Source organism: Eurytemora carolleeae, unplaced genomic scaffold (genome assembly GCF_000591075.1).
Source record: "Eurytemora carolleeae unplaced genomic scaffold, Eaff_2.0 scaffold390, whole genome shotgun sequence".
Taxonomy (NCBI): Eukaryota; Metazoa; Arthropoda; class Copepoda; order Calanoida; family Temoridae; genus Eurytemora; species Eurytemora carolleeae.
Genome location: NW_019396376.1, coordinates 224570 through 241179, shown reverse-complemented (window position 1 = coordinate 241179; position 16610 = coordinate 224570). Strand labels below are relative to the sequence as shown.

The 16610-nt window shown below is 30.4% G+C and overlaps 1 protein-coding gene and 1 long non-coding RNA gene across 2 annotated transcripts; both read left to right on the top strand.

The window, feature by feature from the left end:
* Positions 1–131: 131 nt before the first annotated feature.
* LOC111702008 (uncharacterized) lies at positions 132–2705 on the top strand. Its single transcript, XR_002765327.1, has 3 exons — positions 132–188; positions 2190–2264; positions 2617–2705. It is a non-coding gene; the product is annotated as an uncharacterized LOC111702008 (long non-coding RNA).
* An 800-nt stretch (positions 2706–3505) lies between these two features.
* On the top strand, positions 3506–15568 carry LOC111702012 (dynein heavy chain 3, axonemal). Its single transcript, XM_023473530.1, has 10 exons — positions 3506–3543; positions 5565–5622; positions 7628–7722; positions 9770–9826; positions 10147–10262; positions 11928–12054; positions 12903–12984; positions 13380–13480; positions 14827–14924; positions 15469–15568. The coding sequence occupies exons 4-10, from the start codon at positions 9776–9778 to the stop codon at positions 15566–15568; spliced, it is 675 nt and encodes a 224-aa protein (XP_023329298.1). The 5' UTR covers positions 3506–3543; positions 5565–5622; positions 7628–7722; positions 9770–9775.
* Positions 15569–16610: the final 1042 nt, after the last annotated feature.

The window sequence follows — 16610 nt, the reverse complement described above, 5'->3', positions numbered from 1 at the left end:
AATGAAAAAAAGAAAACCTGAATTGAAAATGAACAACTTTTGTGCAGAAGACAAGGATGATTTCATTTTCATGTTCAAAGAATCGACCAAACTAAAAAAAATTTTATTTCTTTATTGTTTATTTATTTTGTAGATGCATGACAATACGAACTCTTGAAGATGTAGTGGAGTATATGAGAACATATTCGGTAATATGTATTTCTTTATTCATTATTTGTATTCAAGTTTATTCATTATTTATATATTTGCATTTTATATAAATTATTTGTCTTGTAATGATTTTAGCTTTCAAATGGGGGGCGTGGGGGGACGTCCCCCCCCCTGGAAAAATTAGGAGCAAAAGAAGAGAGCAGACACCTTCTTGTCCTTTAATTTAAACTTTAAGAAACTAGATTAAAAAAGCTTGCTAACACACTTTCAACCTTCCACCCACAGCTGGTAATGGTCTAAACGTGGATGTCAATTGTGCAATGTTAGTTACAAAATGTTCTGTGTTCCAGCCATTAATTATTTAAAGTATTTATAATTTACATGTTTCATTAGAGCCAAGTGTTTATTGCAAGATGTGGCAAATATTTGCTTGGGAAATATAGATATATATATTTCTTACACTTTTATGATAATTGTTATTGCCTCTAAGTACTGAAGAAAACAATTCTTAATTGAAAGTAAAATTAGGTTTAAAAATTAAGAAGTTACATTTAAAGGCTAAAAATAAAGAGTCATGGGTTTAGAGACTTATATGAGTTAGGTTTAGAAACATTACAGATAGGTTTAGTTACACTAAAATTAGGTTTAGAGACGTTATAAGTAAATTTAAAGACATTATAATTAGGTTCAGAGACATTAGAATTAGGTTTAGAGACATTAGAATTAGGTTAAGAGACATTATAATATTAGGTTTAGAGACATTAGAATTAGGTTTAAAGACATTAGAATGAGGTTTAGAGACATTAAAATTAGGTTTAGAGATATTAGAATTAGGTTTAGAGACATTATAATTAGGTTTAGAGGCATTAGAATTAACTGGGTGACAATAGAGTTAGGGATAGATACATTATAATTAGGTTTAGAGACATTATAATTAGGTTTAGAGATATTACGGTTAGGTTTAGAGACATTAGAATTAACTTGGTGACAATAGAGTCAGGTTTTGAGACATTATAATTAGGGGTTTAAATGTAAATGCATTAAAGACTTAAATGTTTATTCGTGTTGGTAATTTTGTGGGTTCAAGATTTTCGAGTTACATCATATGTTATGTTATTTTAAATTGACTTAAATCAGTCAAACTGAATAGTTTACTAATCTTTCCGGAGCAAGCTGGACGACTAATAAGAGATAAGTAAAGAAACTGATTACTCACATCTAATTCTAATTGTGTAATCTTATTTTTGTATTGTATGATATCGTAGACTTTTGTTATTTCAAATAAAGAATTCTACCAAATCAAATAGTTCATGTTTTTATGATTTTTCCAATAAAGCAAGTTTGGACTAAGTAAACGCCTTTGATAAATAAATTTTTCCAACGTACAAATAGAGGGATTATAAGTTTTAGGCCAATTGTTACTTGTCAATGGGTGTCACATTTCACGCATTGTTATATCAACAAATCATATAAGTTCAAATTGTAAGCTTAAAAGTTAGAAATTGTATGGTTGAATGTTTGAAAGAAGGAGAATTTCAGATGGTATAGCAAGGTGAAGATAAAGGATTTATTGAATGACAAGAGAAAATATAAAAGAAAATCGACAACTTTATGGAGAACTGAAAATAAGAAAAGGTTAAACTTTGGAAAAGAACTTTTTAAAAATTATTGTTTTACATTATTGTCATGTATTGTCAGGGGCTATTCCTTAACAAAACTTATTCTAACCTTTTTTTCAAAGTAGATAGAAAATTGTGATTTAATGCATCAATTTATATGTCAGTCCCCACCATAGCATTATTTCACTGATAGATATTGATAAAGTCTATAAAATATATGTTTTAATAAAACAGTATTTCTAGTAAGCTAGTCTAATATTCATGAATTTCTACATTTTTAATATTTCTGCTTAACTTTCCCTGAACCATGTATTATCTAGAACGGAAATATCCCTGAACCATGTATTATCTAGGACGGAAATATCCCTGAACCATGAATTATCCCAGGACAGAAATATCCCTGAACCATTTATTATCTAGGACGGAAATTATTTCCAAGGAGAGTTCAGTGATCTCCTGTTTGTGAGGAATCCAATGATGGATATTCATCTAGAGGTAATGTTTTCAAACATATCTCTTATTGAAGAACTATTGAAAAGAACAGCAAAAATTGAATTAAAAAACCAAATAAAGGAACTGAGTTTTGGCAACAAACTCAAATTTTCTAATATCTTTACAACCTGATAGTGTAAACCTGTAATATTTGAAAAACTTAGATTATTCAATAAAACAGAATTTATAGTTTGATATATCAAAGTCTACTTTATTGGTTTGCAAAGATATAAAGATAATAAATTCAAACTAGAATTAAAATTTGTGCTTGTAATGTTGTATATATTTGACTTTAAATATAAATAACGTATGGTTTGAAAAACAATTTGAAATAAAGAAAACTTGATATTTTTAGATCGGAGAGGAGGGAGTGATGTTCTCACCCAGCCTAGCAGATACTAGGGAGATACTAGTCTCTTGTCTCAGGGAGATAGTGGAGAATACACAGGAACATTATACATCCCTTCATTCCTTTATAGTTTCATATTCAGAATATTATACAACCCTTCCTACCTCCATACCTCCATATTCAGAATATTATACATCCCTTCATTCCTTTATACCTTCATATTCAGAATATTATACATTCCTTCATTCCTTCATCCTCTCATATTCAGAACATTATACATTTCTTCTTAGCTTCATAGTTCATATTCAGAACATTATACATCCCTTCTTAGCTTCATAGTTCATATTTAGAACATTATACATTACTCCCTTCCTTCATACCTCCATATTCTGAACATTATACATTTCTTCCTACCTTTATACCTTCATATTCAGAACATTATACATCCCTTCCTACCTTCTTACTTTCATATTCAGAACATTATACATCCCTTCCTACCTTCATACCTTCATATTTAGAACATTATTCATTCCTTCATTCTTTTATACCTCCATATTCAGAACATTATACATTCCTTCATTCCTCTATACCTTCATATTCAGAACATTATACATTCCTTCCTACCTTCATACTTTCATATTCAGAACCTTATACATTCCTTCCTACCTTCATACCTCCATATTAAGAACATTATATATTCCTTCATATTTTCATACCTTCATATTCATAACATTATACATTCCTTCCTACCTTCATACCTTCATATTCAGAACATTATACATTCCTTCATTCCTATATACCTTCATATTCAGAACATTATACGTTCTTTCCTCCCTTCATTTTTAATTTCCTGCATTAAACGTTCTTAAACGATGTACTTTGCTCGTCTAGGAGTTCCCTAGAATTGAACTGGAGATTTTCCCAGACTGCCAGGTAAACCATCTTCATATTTCTTAGACTGTCAGGTAAACCATCTTTATATTTCTTAGACTGCTAGGTAAACCATCTTCATATTTCCCAGACTGCTAGGTAAACCATCTTTATATTTCCCAGACTGCTAGGTAAACCATCTTCATATTTCCCAGACTGTCAGGTAAGCCGTCTCCATATTTCCTAGACTGCTAGATAACCATCTTCATATTTCTCAGAATGCTATGTAAACCATCTTCAAATTTCCTGGACTGCTAAAGAAACCATTTTTATAATATTGGCCTTGTAATCGTTTTATTCTTGAACTTATTTTATTCTTTCTACATTCTTCCAACCATCATCATTAATGTTTGTTTTCCTTCTTATATATTTCCTTTATGTTTTCCTCCCTATTAGCTCTGTGTAGAATCTGAATGTTTTCACTATCATTACTTTCCTCCAGATATAGTTTTTGTTTAGTTTTCTTAATCTTGGGTCTTGGGACAAATTCAGGGATCTTTATACCTTGACAGATTATTCTTAAATATACATTCCTTGACAGATTATTCTTAAATATACATTCCTTGACAGATTATTCTTAAATATACATCCCTAGTTAGATTATTCTTTAATATACATTCCTTGACAGATTATTCTTAAATAAACATTCCTTGACAGATTATTCTTAAATATACATTCCTTGGCAGATTATTCTTTAATATAAATTCATTGACAGATTATTCTTTTGAATACATTCCTTGAAAGATTATTCTTTATAATACATTTTTAACAGATTATTCTTTAATATACATTCAATGACAGATTATTCTTAAATATACATTCCTTGACAGATTATTCTTTGATATACAATATACATTCCTTGACAGATTATTCTTTAATATACATTCATTGACAAATTATTATTAGAAATACATTCCTTGACAGATTATTCTTTGAATACATTTCTTGACAGATTATTCTTTAAGATACATTCCTTGACAAATTATTTAATATAATACATTCCTTGACAGGTATTCTCTAATATAAATTCCTTGACAGATTATTCTTTAATATACATTCCTTGACAGGTAATTCTTTTGAATACATTTCTTGGCAGATTATTGTTTATTATACATTCCTTGACAGGTTATTCTTTTGAATACATTCCTTGACAGATTATTCTTTTGAATACATTTCTTGACAGATTATTCTTTAATATACATTCATTGACAGATTATTCTTTAATATACATTCATTGACAGATTATTCTTTAGAATACATTTCTTAACAGAATATTCTTTAATATACATTCATTGACAGATTATTCTTTAATATACAATATACATTCATTGACAGATTATTCTTTAGAATACATTTCTTGACAGATTATTCTTTAATATGCATTTCTTGACGAAGTATTTTTTAAAATACATTCCTTGCCATCTGCTGTACTAGAATCTATTTGGTATATTCTAAACTGTACTGTATAGGGTTTTATCCTAGGTTTTATCAAGATTTATACTGGTTCTAGTAGTCGGGTAAATGTAAACATTCTCACAAATATAAATATATCGTTATATCGTTTCTCCCATGGCTCCTTTCTTTTCAAATCATTTCACGATGTTTTATTGAAATAAAAATTTTTCGCAATTATTCTGTTAACATTCAATTTTGAATTTTAAATTTAAACTTTTGATATAAATATTTACAAAGATTCCAAGATTTTACTTTTAATCTATGATATAAAACAATTTTGAGAGAAACCAGAAAAATTCATAAAGGACTTGAGTCTTTGCCACGAACCCCAAATTTTCTAATCTCTTTATCTTTGCAACCAGATGGTGTAAACCTTTGATATTTCAAAGTATTTTTTTTTAATCTAACAGAATTCATAATTTTAAATATCAAAGAAAGGGTCGAAAAGATTGTGTGGGTCAAAAATGACATTTTTGCTCATTTCTCAAAATTTAAAGTCGTTTTAAACGAAGATCGTAGAATAAATTATTTTAAAAAAATCCTTATTTTTATATAAATATATTTTTCAGGAGGAAGAGTTGTATTTACTAAAAGTAGACTGGAACGAAGACTATGTTCAAACATTAGGTAATTATGTTTACAAATCTACAAATCTACAAATTTACAAATCTACAAATCTACAAATCTACAAATCTACAAATCTACAAATCTACAAATTTACAAATCTACAAATCATCTACAAATCTACAAATTTACAAATCTACAAATCTACAAATCTAAAAATCTACAAATCTACAAACCTACAAATCTACAAATCTACAAATCTACAAATTTACAAATTTACGAATCTACAAATCTACAAATTTACAAATTTACAAATCTACAAATCTACAAATCTACAAATCTACAAATCTACAAATCTACAAATCTACAAATCTACAAATCAAACAATTTTAAAGAGACTGTACAAGTTATTGCCTTAGCAAAAATTCTGGATTTAAATTCCTATTTTTCGCTCTTAAATTGGATATGTTTAGTTGTAGTTCTGTGTAAAAATTACGGGAAAGAAAGAAGTAAATTGTTTGATTAAAATTTTTTGTGAAGTAACAGTTGATATTACAAAATCTTTTAATTCTAACTCTTTTTTAATGTTTCTTTAAAAATTAACTGTAAGAAATTGGAATTTGTAAGTTTTGAAATCATATTTAAATAATTCTGAACTTTTGGAATATCAAAAACTATTCAAAGTATTACCTTCCCCAATGTTTTCCAGCGGCCGAATTTGAAGAATTTAAGCCGCGGCTTACATTTGAGACGCGGATCAAATATGGCTTGTTCCTCATAAAATCGTATTCAATTTTTCAAAATTTAAGCCGGCGCTCAATTGAAACCGGGTTTTAGCGGATTTGAGACGCCGATCAAATTCATTAAATTCGGACTCAGAACTTGTGTTTTTGAAATTTCTTTAAATTAAATAGATACATATTTGTATTTTATAAGATTTATTATGAAAAAATTGAGCATTTGCCACAAACTCAGATTTTCTAACCGCTATATCTTTGCATCCTGATGGTGTAAAACTTTGATATTTCAAACTTAAATTATTGATCTAACATTAATCACAGTTTGAAATATGTCAGGTCCTCGGCATGGGTTACCTTGCAAAGAAAGATGAATTATAAAATATCTTCGTATATGTAAATATACTCTGTTTACAATTATGTTGATGTATCTGATAAATAAAGTTCTTTGTACAAGGCTACAGTATCATATCAAATTATGCAAATTTACCCCGCTACAAAATTTGCAGTTATTTGTAACCATCCTGTAAAAGTAAATTACTTCAGCACTCGATATATGTACATTGTATATACATACAGGGTTACCCAGAAAGGATGAGATTGTACAGAAGACCCAAAACTATACAAATATGACGATTTGAAGCTTGCTTTGATGTTTCTGCACTCAATTGAGTATTTTTAGGGCTTACTAAATGATAAAGTAGAAAAATAAGCCAGTTTTGGTCTACAAGGAACCCTGCATGCAAGGAAATGGACGGAACAAATTCTGAATAATCTCTGAAGTCTCATCCTTTGAAACCCTGTTTTTTGACTGTTCATCGATTTGTTTACTTCTCTTAAAACCCACTAGAATACCTTTAAAATTCGATTTCCAAAAATTCGAAAGAGAATAGATTTTTGCCAATTCTAGAAATTGAAAATTAATAGAAGTTCAATAATTAAATTAAATTAACAATTAAATTAACAATTAAATTAACAATTAAAAGCTATTTTGTAGATTTACGAGAATAAGTTCGACAACAGTAATCCGTCGAATGTTTGAAGTGTACACTGTTGTGAATCGGGCATTGCCAATTCTTTGCATGGAGGGTCACTTGAAATTAAGCTCACAGTCCCTTTAAATATCACAATATTAAAGGACGTGTATATTCAAAAACATTCACATTTTGGACGAAATTATTATTCATAAATAAACATTGAATAGCTTAAAGATAAATGATAACCATGCAGTGATTGTTGCATTTGATTCAAAAATTATATAAACACGTTGATTTACATTTTCTTATAATCATTATTTCTCTTGTTTTGTATGATTTCACTTTTTCTTTTAGTGGCTGAAGCCTTGTCTATATTTGACTGTAACCTGGTGGGTCCAGTAAACTATATTAGCACTTACAACACTTACAAACACATTCTCTCTACACAGGTAAATAAAAACTACAAATCGTATTTTCAGAAACGTCGACATGGAATTTGTAAATCTATATATTACAGCTCCTCACTCATTCATAAATATATAAATGTATACAAATATAAACTATTTATTATATATACATATAGTTAATGCCTACTCCATAACAGTTTCTGGGAACGTATCTATCCAGGTGTAACTCAGATTCGATTGACTATCAATGTCTCTACAATTCTAATCTAAACTGAAGAAGCTTAGTTGATATAGTAACTCCATACGGTTTTCTGGGAGAGAGTAATCGTTGAGGATCGTGTCCTGGTTGAGACATTGATAGTTGCGGGATCGTTTCCTAGTTAAGGTACTGATAGCTCCAGACTGCGCCAAGTGGAAGTGGCGTTGATAGCTCACGCCCTGTATAGAAACTACAGTTATACAATATTCCTGTATGTTTCTAACTAGTTAGGTTACTATATTTTCATTCCAAATAAAATGTGCAGTCTGATACTACATTTTTAGGGCGCTTCGCTCTCCCTTGCCTATTATCAATTTTCGCGTTTGACAGTTACTCTGCGGACTGATAGTCGCCATTTTTCATCGTACTCTGCGATGAACATTGAAAAATCGCTGATTTTTTTCTGTCGAATTTGATGGATTTACAAAATTAAAAAATTCGAAATTTTCCGGACAAAATTTCACCATCCATAAACCTTCCCCATGGGGTCATGTTCGTTGCCACAATTTGTTTAGTCTGATAGGTTCAGCCTACCTTATTTTTATTGGATATAAACTTATTTTTATTGGATATCAACTTATTTTTATTGGATATAAACTTATTTTTATTGGATATAAACTTATTTTTATTGGATATAAACTTATTTTTATTGGATATAAATAAAACAAACAGACAGACAAGCTAAGGATGTATAAAGACTATAGCTTGGGAACCCAGCGCTGCCCAGGTCACTAAAAGTTACTCCCGCCATTTACTCACACTGAAACGATTTTTACCGGGAAACTAAATTTTTGCTATTAAAGTCAACCAACTCAACTTAACAACTAATACCAAGCTAGGAACATTCCCGTGGGTTTCTCGAGTTCCCCAATCAAAATTTGAGGCAAATCGGTCCAGGGGTTCCTGAGTTATGATCGGACAATCAAACAAAGAGACAGACAAACAGAGATTACAATTTTATATATTTAGATATCAGACAAATGAGAACTCAATAAAGGAAACTTTACAAAGAGAAACTCAATATAACAAGCCAGATTGAATCGATTAAAGCACTAACTTTGCACGGACATTTATTTTACATTATTATTAAAATACAAATTGAGGATCAACTGAAGTTAATCCTGGAATCATAGATGGAGATAATTCTCCTCCTGGAGCTACTGAAGATGTTATCGACTGCTCTCCTCTGATACTTCATCAAGACTGACCCTCTTCCGGGGCACAAAACGGACCTTCAGTTTGCTTTCTCTGCCGACGAAAGCACCGTTATCCATGCTCTCTCCAGCTAAGGGTCACGAGGGTTCGAATCTCGGCTCCGTGGAAAATTCTGTCCCCCGTTGGTAACAGATGCAAAGTAACGGGTTAAATCATTATTATTTGTTTGTCCAGTCCTCAACTCATGATAAAACTTGGCTTGGGTTGAATGAACTAGGATACAGTTATACATCCTTGGTGGGTTTACAGTATGATTAAAAGTTTAATAAATGACAACTTTTTCCAGCTTTTTTCTGAATATGAAGATATGAGCGCTTATTTGAGTTTAAAATATTTGATATATAAATCGAGATAATATCGAGATAATAACGAGATAATATCGAGATAAGTTTCACATCAATAATCATAATTCGTTTGTGAAATATAAAAAAATAAAAATAGGGTTGTTTATGTTCTGAAAAATAATATTTAAAACAACATTTTTATAGAGGTTTTTAATAAATATTCCTAAAAGATTTTTTTATTTTCAAAATGGCAATATAAAAAAATATTAAGTTCTATTCTTTTTTCGTAGAATGATAAACAATATATTTAACTAAAAAGTTCTTGTTTCAGTCTGAGATGGAAAGAGATGAATTTCTGAGAAAGGGATCTGGTCTTGATGAATTCCAGGTGATTTAATTAATTATTAAACACATTTGAAAAATCTTTGCAGACTATAAGCTTTAGATTATTTAAACTTTAAATACTGGATTACTCACAAAGGATGAGACTTCAGAGGCTATTGTAGGGAATTCATGATTCCCTGAAACTTCTTTCTATCTGTTCAAAATATTTTAAGGGTTTCAGGTCGTCTTTCAGTCTCATCCTTTGTTGGTAACCCTGTTTATTCATCTTGCAGAATTCATATTTTAAATATGAAAAGTCTACCACTACGTCAGATAACAGGATTTGAAAACTAATATTACTTATTTTTTTATTATTTGAATTAGGAAAAAATGGTTGAATATTCTATGCTTGGCAAGGAAGTTAGTGGAATTAGAAACTATGTTCTTCTCAACATGTTTGGTTTGGTTTGCACTGATCTAAACACTGAGATGTTCAGCAGGTATACAGGGTGACCCAATAAACATGGGAATTTTGCGTGAAACTGTTACGTGAATGCAATATTTGTAGTATCTCAGTTAAAACAATTAATAATTAAAAATACTAGTCTAGGGAATTCAAAAATGTGTTTTACAATTCTTCAAAATTGACGGAATTATTAAAATATATTTCCAGATTCAAATTCATTAAATAACAACAAAACCGTTTAAATGTTAAACATCTCCGGTAACAGAAGGCAGACCACATTTTGTAAAGCTCAAAAGACGTACGTCGGAAAACTTTTACTTCGAAATATATTCTTTTTCATCTGTCAACTATCGGAAACTAAGACATCACCCTGTACCTCTACCCTGTTTTTAATTTTTTTTTACTTTTATGCACATTTTATACTTTTATACAATTTTATACTTTTATACATTTTACGCTTTCATACATTTTATATTCATTTAATACTTTTTTACATTTTATACTTTACACATTTTATACATTTATACATTTTATGCTTTCATACATTTTATATACATTTTATACTTTCATACATTTTATACTTTTTTACAATTTATGTTTTCATACATTTTAATATTTCTTTACATTTTATACTTTACACATTTTATACTTTTATACATTTTATGCTTTCATATATTTTATATACCTTTTATACTTTCATACATTTTATACTTTATATACTTTATAAAGAAAACTACAGGATGCACTATAGCACACAATTCAGCCAGACGTTATAACTGCGAACCAAAATGTGCTCTCAAGCAAAAAAGCTAAAAATATTTTGGTAAATACTCGGTTTTAGCTTAAGCTAGCTTTAGAATTTATATGTCTAGGGATACACGAAAGCATAATCGACTTGGTGAGGAAAATCCATAGCCTATTTTGAGGAATAACTTTCATGGTTGTCAAACAATCAAAATCGTGGTACATCATCCTCATTATCACTTAGTCCCCCCCCCCTCGGTAAATTTAGAAAATACAGATATAATAAGAAACCAACGATTTATCGTATTGTGTAAAAATGTACTAAATATGTAATAAATTAAGATTTCTTTCTCCATTTCATTGTTATCCCATCTTTTTCTGAAACATATGATAAAGGAAAATTAACTGATACAAACTTACAATCTTATTTCAACCAAGATTAACTGAATTATTTATACCAATGAAAAATGTAATTCGAATGTCATATTTCTTTGAAATATCAAAATTTCTTCGGGCTAATGAACACGAACAAATTTTCTGTGAAACTTCGATAAAACGATCGTTTTTTTACTGAAAAAACGATTTTATCGAAGAAAATTTAAAGAATAGAGTTTTTTTTACTATTATAACAATCGTTTATTTTTGAACGAATGATTTTCTTCAAATAAATATTTTTCTGAACAAACGATTTTACTGAACGAGCGTTCATTGAGAAAACAAACGAAATAGATGGAAAATGAACGATAATTTTGAGAACGAACGAAATCAATTATTTTTTGAACAATTTTAAACAAAAACCCTAAAGGTCTGTTTATAAACGAAACAAACGCGAATGCTCCAATCTCTAGTTGTTTCTGTTGTAATCAATTGGTTTAATCAAAATGTGGCTATTCAAAGTTCAGATGATATCTTTTATTATTCATCCGCGCAAACTCATGACAGTATTTGTGTTTAGAACTGCTGGTCTAAGGTTGAGTTTGATTAAGTACCAGGAGGAGTTGAACAGGAACTGGAACAGGGATATCTGTAAGAAGTTTGATGAGATGGCGGGGAAACTAGGAGAAATACCAGATCATACAAAGGTATCCTATAAACTATCCTTTACTTTAATACATGTTTGATGAAAAATTTGCAAAAAAGCGAACATTTTCGAATTTTTTGCTAGCGAAAGAAATGCGAAAAATTGCGAAATACAACATTACCACATTTTTTTCACAGTATTTAACCAAAATTTTCAGTTATAGTTTCATTTCTAGATATATAATACAATATATCTAGTAAATTCATTCCTAGATACAATACAATATATCCAGTAGTTTCATTCCTAGATGTACAATACAATATATCCAGTAGTTTCATTCCTAGATATACAATACAATATATCTAGTAGTTTCATTCCTAGATATACAATACAATATATCTAGTAGATTCATTCCTAGATATACAATACAATATATCCAGTAGTTTTTTACTAAAGCTACTGGTTGTTTGGACAAACTGTTTGTTACTAAAGCAACTAGTTGTTAGCACAAACGTGTTACTAAATTTATTGGTTGTTTAAACAAACTGTTTGTTACTGTGGCTACTAGTTGTTAGCACAAACTTGTTACTTAAGCTACTGGTTGTTTGAACGAAATGTTTGTTACTAAAGCTACTGGTTGTTAGCACAAACTGTTTGTTACTGTGGCTACTAGTTGTTAGCACAAACTGCTTGTTACTGCGGCTACGGCTACTATTTACATTGACAAATTATTTGGAACTGTATTTTTGTTCAAACAGATAACTTACTAATGAATCATTCTATTTTCTAGATAAAAGATCAGTTTGAAATAGTTTAATTGGAAATATTGTAATTTGGAACATTTTCTGAATTTATTCCTGTGATTTTATACGTTCTGAATCATTAAAGTTTAATTGGTGTTCTATACAGAGAGTACTCTTCCTTCTAGACTCGACTATACTTCCTAAGGAAGATATTCAACTAAACACAAGAGTTTTTCATTGGCCTAAAGGTAGACACATTTTTGTAGAGTTCATTGGACTAGAAGTAGGTAGGTAACCTTTATGTAGATTTCATTGGACCGCATGTAGAAAATCTTACGTAGTTTTCATTGGATGGTTAAGGTAGATAACCGTTAGTAGATTTCTTTGAACCAAATGCAGACAATATAATACAGTTTTTATTAGCCTACAAGGCTACAAGTGTAGTCATTGCACTAAAGGTAGATAATCTTTATGTAGATTTCATTCGACAAAAGTTAGACAATACTATTTAAATTCTATTGGACTAAAGGTAAATAATCTTTCATAGATTTTATTGAACAAGTTTTACTGTTTTAACGACAACAAAAAACACTTTTTAGCCAAAAATAGCAGTCTTTGCTAGATAACTATACAAATTGTTTAGATATGGCTGCAGTGTTTGATCTGTCCAAGACTAGGATAGGAAATAAGAGAGACCAAGTTGAAGATGCATTAAGAGAACGCATAGACAAGTTTGAAACAATGGTAATTATGAAATGGGAAAATGTTATCAATGGTTATCTGCTTTAAAATTGATTATTTTCAATCTTGGCTTCTTAGTGAGTTTTTTCAATGAATTCTCTATGAAAATAAAACAATTGTCGTCGTATATTTCAATACAACGATGAAGAATTTTGATTTTAATTTGTTGTTTCTACTATAGCTTTCAAACAACATGGATACAAATAAACATGGAAACAAAGAGAAGCTGTCAATGAAAAGCTTATCTTTGTACACTTGTAAAATTTTGATTAAAATTTAAAAAAATCTTATTAGTAAACAAAACTTAAATTCATCTCTATTGTATTGATATAAATGCCAACCATTATAACTCAACAATCAGGTTCCATGAGATTCTACATTCAGCATATTTACCTAGGAATAAGTTTCTTGTTTGATTCGAGGCAAACAAGAAACATTTTTTCCGGTAAACTCAATCTCTTGCTCAATCATTTTCTTTTATCATTTTCTCAATCCTTGCTCCATTGATTAATTGATATTGATCAATTGGTATTTGTCAATTGATATTGATCAATTGATATTGGTCAATTGATATTGGTCAATTGAAATTATCCAACCGCCTTGTCCTGATTATTACAGCCCCTATTGCCCCTTTTCTATTAAATTCCCTGGCTCTATGAGCTGTAATCTGCTAAAGACTGTATTTGTAACTATACACTGGACAGCTATATTTTATCCCTCACACTAAAAGTGTATCATAATAAATATCAGACATGTCTCAGTTTATAAACCATAATATTATATATATATTTATATACATATATATATATATAAACACAACCCCTTTACAATTCTTCTTCCATCTTGAACTTCCTTGAACCTTGAACCTTGAGCCTTGAACCTTGAACCTTGAACCTTGAGCCTTGAACCTTGAACCTGGAACCTTGAACCTTGAACCTTGAACTTTGAACCAATTGAACCTTGAACCTTGAACCTGGAACCTGGAACCTCGAACCATGAACCTTAAATCCTGAACCTTAAACCTTGAACCTTGAACCTTAAAACCCGGAACCTTAAACGCTGAATCAAGAACCTTTAACCAACCCTGGAACCTTGATCTTTGAACCTTGAACCAATTGAACCTTGAACCTAGAACCTTGAACCTTGAATCTTGAACCTTTAAACTTGAAGCTTACAGTTCGAACCCTGAAATCTGAACCTTAAACATTAAAAAATTGAACCATGAACTTTAAACTTTGAACCTTGAATTTTGAACCGTAACCTCGAAACGTGAAACTAAAATCATGAACCTTGAACGTTGAACCTTGAACCTTGAAGTTTGAACGTTGAACCTTGAACCTGTATTACAGGTGAACAAGGCCAGTAAGGACCTGGAACTGTTTATGAGAAAGGATCCCCCAGTTCTAACTACAGATGAGATGAGAAATAGTTCTGGAACCATAGATAGGTAAACTACAGGTTGAATTATATTTTCACTTGGTTCAAGAAAGGATACCTCTGTACCTGTACACCTCTATATCTCTGTACATCTACACCTCTATAACCCTGTACCTCTGTACCTCTGCACATCTGTACCTTTGAAACTCTGTACCTCTGTACCTATGTACCTCTGTACCTTTGTACCTGTGTACCTGTGTACCTGTGTACCTGTGTACCTCTGTACCTCCGTACCTCTTTTCGTTTGTACCTCTGTTCCTCTATACATTTGTACCTCTATACCATTGCACCTTACATCTGTACCTCTGTACCTCTGTACCTCTGCACATCTGTACCTCTGCACATCTGTACCTTTGAAACTCTGTACCTCTGTAGTCTGTACCCATATACCTTTGTACCTTTGTACCTTTGTACCTGTGTACCTGTGTACCTGTGTACCTGTGTACCTGTGTACCCCCGTACCTCTTTTACTTTGTACCCCTGTTCCTCTGTACATTTGTACCTCTATACCATTGCACCTTACATCTGTACCTCTGTACCTCTGTATTTACTAGGCTGGACAAGCTGGTTTCTAGTGCTGTGGACCAATTGGCAGAAATCAACAAAGAAGAAAATTATTTAGGAATTGTGAATATTATTGATTTATATTTTTAATTAGGAATTGCTTCCATACCGGTTATTGCATGAGTATTTCAGATTTCTATAACATCCTTGCTCTATTAAACTAGTTGTATAAAGGATGTAAACCATGTACGCAAGATTAAGTAAACTGAGTCCAAAAGTTAAAAAAATAAAAGTAACTGCTTAAATGCTATGATTCTTCTTAAATGTCGCTCTGACTTAAATTAAACCGACTTGGTTCAGAGAAATGAAAAAACAAGCGTTTTTAAAACAAACGTTAAAATAAACCCGATTTTATTTTTTTTTACTGATCAAATTCATTTTCCAAAAAACGTTTGTTTTTTCCTTAAACACCGATTTTTTTCGAAATTGTTTTTATCAACGATCTTTTTTTTTACTGAACAAACAGTTTTATTGTTTTTTTAACGATTGAAAAATACGAACGAAATTGGTCGTTCACAAACGATGAACGAACAAAAGGAAGAAAAGCCGAACAAGCCCATCTCATAATAAAGCTATAACTTAATAAAGCTACAACTTAAAACTTGCTTTTTTTGGACTAAGTTTTTTACAGATTATCAGAACTAAAATATTGAACTAATTAACCCCGGCAGAATTCCAAATCCCAAATAAATATTAAGTTTAATGTTAAACCAGGCAACCACTACAGTGTAATGTTTAGAATAACTTGTATTTTCTTTTTGTAAAGACCACAACAGTGAACACCCAGTAAGAGCAATTTATTTAATGGAATTTGGAAAAGAAATTATAAGATTTGAACAGAAAGAATAATATTTTCCTAAAACATGCTGAGATAGGATTGATTTTATTGATATGTTGAATACAGTTTTAAAGCTAATTTCTTTCTAATATAATTCCTTCCAAAAGCTAGAATTTCAGCGTTATTTTGAGGATTTTTTCACAATTTGTTTTGTTAGATTGGGATCCATCTACCTACTCAATACTAGGTTCAATGCGCTCTAATATAGATATGTATTCTACATTGTGGCATACAGCACTAGGGACATTCATTCAAATATTAGAAATTTATATGATTACCAGATTTAATTAAGTA